Below are 4,394 nucleotides of genomic sequence, written 5' to 3'. Positions count from 1 at the left end.
TTTGTCAGCCTAGTCATCATACCCAGTTTATTTTTTTTTAAATTTGAAGCTTTTATTTATCAATAGAGTCTTGTTAATTCTTAGAATCAAGTAACTCTCATGCCCCAGCCTCCTAAGTATGTGGGACTACAAATCCACCACAAGTACCACCACAGCCAGCTATCTAAAACTCGTTACAGCGAATTCATGTCTTCTTGGAAGAGGGATGAGTTAATTCTACAGGCTCAGTGCTTGTGGATGGCTGGTTCTGGCTGGTACATAGCATGTATGGTTTGAGGTATGAAAACTACAAGGGAGATGTAAGTGTGCATGGGTTTAGTCAGGGACACTTCCTGGAAGAAGAGAATCTGATTAAACTTTGGAGAAGGCAGATGGTTGGGGTAAGAATAAGGAGGGATACCAGAAGACATTTACTACTATAAACATTAAAGTTAGTTTGCTGAATTGGGTACCACCTAGGAGGTGTCAATAAGGGGCCAATGGTGGAAGTTGGGCACACTTCCACAGTGGAAATTCTGACAGTTTTCTGGCTAAGGAAAATAGCTTCTATTTGGGGACTTCCCTTGATGATTAGGCTCCCAGGGAAGGAAACCCCCTACAAAGTTCATTGAAATAACCATGTTCACTACAAAATGTTTGTTTAGAGAAGTTAGTTTGCTTGGCTGTCTAATATCATGTCCTCATGGTGGCTCTCTATCTCGGTCTCTTTGTCTCTGTCTCTCTCTGTGTGTGTCTCTGTCTCTCTCAATCTCTCTGTCTCTGCCTCTCTATCTCTGTCCCCCTCGCCACTGCTAGGATTAAGTTCAGCACCCACACAAGCTCAGCAGACATGCTCCTAATGAGCTACATCTCACCCATCCCCCTCCTTCAGAATTGTACTTATCAGTGCCGCTCTTCTCCATAACCAAAGCCTGGGACTGAGCAGGCACCTTTTTGTGACTTAGCAAAACTTCCAGAACTCAATTCAGACCTCCAACTTCGCTCTCTGCTTTCAATGAGATAATTGAATTTCCAGGGAAAGATGATCCTATTGCGAATGTGGACAAACAACTAATGCCCAGCTCAGCAAGATGCATGTGAGTCCTATTTATAATTGAAATGTAAGTGACATCGAGTTAAAGTTCAAATTTTGCTATGTGTTATTGGAGGGGAAACAGTTTAGTCTAAACAGTCAAGAATGGGCCAGGAGACTCCTAGTGCCCACGTGGTTGAAGTCACCTTGAGTACCATATTGAGATTCAACTTCAAGCGAAGGAAAAAATGACAAGAATAAGTAAAAACAAAAGTGATAGATGGTGGCATTTTTTTTTTTTGCTATCGGACTGTATGCATCCATCACTCCCGTGTATAACTACTATGTCCTACATACAGAGTATGAAAATAAACAGCAAAACGTTCTGTTTTTATTCCTTGAAACAGTCTTCCTAAGGTTTCACAGTATAAAGATGAGGCATCTCTGAAAAGAACTCCAGAGGCTTGCTTCCTGCCATCTAGAAAGTTTTTCATTTATGCCACTCATGGGAGGCTATATTATATAAATAACAGGCGAGTGATAGCTTCATAAACAAATATGAAGCATGGCACAGTATGTAAATTAGAAAAAAATTATCACACGTGTCAATAAGGGGCCAAAATTATCCTACTGCCTGGAAAGTAAGAAACTGAACAAATAGTTGAACATTAGTGAGAAAGGTTATGTCTTCAGGTAAGGGAAACATTCTAACTTTAAATGATAAAGGACACAATCTCAATGCCCTGACATTCAGCGCTTGAATTAACAAAGCCTCCCTGTCCTCTATAATATATTTAGAAACAATTCTGCAAAAGAGAGAGGGGGAAACCCATTCACCACAAGAGATGTAGTTAGTACTGGTTTAGGGTTTATAAAGTCCCTTTCAAGATAGCAGTTGTCATGCATGTCGCTGTTAATGATTAAACGGAGTCGCACGGAGAAGGGTTTGTTTGCTGGTCACCACACAGCTATGATGCGACAGAGTTCAGCTACAGAGTTCAGTGCTGGCTGCCAACCCTGCAGCGGTCTAGCCCTTTCTGGAGTGCTCCTATCACATCCCGATTCCTCAAGCTATAAATGAGGGGGTTGAGCATAGGAGTAAGGACCGTATAGAAGATAGACACCACCTTGTCCTGGCTTGGGGTTCGATATCGCCTTGGCCTCAGGTAGATGAACATGGCTGCCCCGTAGAAGAAGGAGACAGCTGTCAGGTGGGAAGAACAGGTGGCCATAGCCTTTTTACGGGACTGAGTAGAGTGCATACGGAGCACAGCCCCCAAGATGCGAGCATAGGAAGCCACAATGATGGAGAAAGGAAACAGCAGCATGAAGACACAGCAGACAAATACTACCTTCTCAAATAGGGATGTGTCCACACAGGCCAGCTTCAACAAGGAAAGCATCTCACAGAAGAAGTGGTCCACCTCCCTCAAGTTGCAATAGGGGAAGGACATTACCACCAACATCTGCACCAGGCCATCTACGATCCCAAAGGCCCAGGAGCTCCCGACAATCTGAAGACAGACCTTCTGATTCATGAGGACAGGATAGTGAAGTGGATGGCTAATAGCCACGTAGCGATCATAAGCCATGAGCCCCAGCAAGAGTCCCTCAGACCCCACGAGGCAGACAAAGAGGCCAATTTGTATGCTACAACCCACAAAGGAGATGGACTTCCTGCCAGACAGGAAGTTGATTGCCATCTTTGGCACATTGGTGCATACCAACATGAGGTCCATGAGGGAGAGCTGACTGAGGAAGAGGTACATGGGAGTATGAAGTCGGGGGTCAGTGTAGATGAGAAAGATGAGGAGGCCATTCCCACAGAGTGCCACTGTGAAGACTAGCATGACCACAGAGAAAAGAAGATGATCAGTTGGGTTGTGGGAGAAGATGCCCAAGAGGATAAAGTCATATGTGGATGACTGGTTCAGCCACCGTACCATGCCCAGTTGTTGTAGCAGGTCACCTGAAAACACAAAGAAAGACTAGTTAATTGATACCTCTCTCCCTCCCAACCTCTGATTTTTTTCTCTCTGACTTACACACACACACACACACCACACACACACACACACACACACACACACGCCTCTTCCCTTCCTCCCACCTCCTTCTTTATCTCTGTACTAAATATTCTACCAGGAGTCTCGTGTACACTAGATAAGCATTCTCCCAGTGGGTTCCATTCTTAAAATGGAGAGGCTCTTACAAAGGAGCCAGTGATATTCTCTAATTTTATATGAACAAGCACAAATAGAAATGCCCCCCCCCCAAAACAGAGTTTCTCTGTCTTGTTTTGGAAGCTGTCCTGGAACTCACTCTATAGACCAGCGCTTGGCCCCTCGAACTCAGAGATAGAATTTCCGGCCTTGGCCCTCTGCTCCCCAAAAGCTTTGGCTTGGATTCAAAATCGTGCACGCACAACACTGGCCAGATAAAAATATGTCTTTTTTTTTTTTTAAAAAAAAAGCCAATTATTGGAATGAAATTTTCATCGTGAAATACACTTGGACCAGGGGCAAACAAAAAGAACAAATCTTTTCTGGGTGTTGGCCCAATTTCATGAAGGTGAGACGGAGATCAAAGTTCAGGCCATCTGGGGTTTTTTTTTTTTCCCTATAACATGATTTTTAACTTTTGTCTTTTAAAAAAAAACTATACAAACAAACAAAACAATTAATAAAAAATTAAAAAAAATTTAAAAAATTTTATAAAGAATTGAGTGGTAGATCCTGACTGCAGCTCTTAATACTAACTTCATACTCTGACCGTTTTCACATTGGCTCCCCTCAATGGTATATCCAGGTATTTTTGTGACTTAGGAAAATATTTACTTTGACTCACAATTTGTACCATAAAAAATTTCGAACCTTTCTCTGATCAGTTTGTAGCTATACTTCCAATTGCTCTTGCATATTAATTCTGAATATCACTATTAGGCATTATTTTTCCTTTTTCTTATTGTTTTATTATTATTATTTATTCAATTTTTTTAGATAGTGCCTCAACATATAGCTCAGGCTGGCTTCAAACTCTTAATTCTCCACCCCCCACCCCCGATCCTCGTCTCTCTATTGGTAGGAACACAGGGTTGTTGCACTGTAATAAGGAAGTGTCAGGCATTTTTATGGTTCTGCCAGTAGCACAGCCGTGAAACATTTCCCTTTTAATCTTGTGTTAGCTGTCTGGCACTGTATGACACATAGCTCCAAGATTTAGCAACTTAAGTGAAACACACTAAGAAACATTAATTATATCACAGTTTCTGAGGGCTAATGGCCCCAGTACAGCTTAGCTGGGTGACTTTTTAGTGTAGAGCCTATCATTTGGTTATTGTCAGGCTGTTGGCCAGATACCCTCCTGCCAAGGCATGACCAGA

At 42.4% G+C, this 4,394-nt stretch overlaps 1 protein-coding gene across 1 annotated transcript; it reads right to left on the bottom strand.

Moving 5' to 3' along the window:
- Positions 1 to 2,010: 2,010 nt before the first annotated feature.
- LOC100769684 (olfactory receptor 2V2) lies at positions 2,011 to 2,958 on the bottom strand. Its single transcript, XM_035450516.1, has one exon. It carries the CDS (start codon positions 2,956 to 2,958, stop codon positions 2,011 to 2,013), a length of 948 nt encoding a protein of 315 aa, XP_035306407.1.
- Between the last annotated feature and the right edge of the window lie 1,436 nt (positions 2,959 to 4,394).

Source organism: Cricetulus griseus (genome assembly GCF_003668045.3).
Source record: "Cricetulus griseus strain 17A/GY chromosome 1 unlocalized genomic scaffold, alternate assembly CriGri-PICRH-1.0 chr1_0, whole genome shotgun sequence".
NCBI lineage: Eukaryota > Metazoa > Chordata > Mammalia > Rodentia > Cricetidae > Cricetulus > Cricetulus griseus.
Note: the sequence above shows the minus strand (reverse complement) of the source record. Positions and strands in the feature narration are given on the sequence as shown.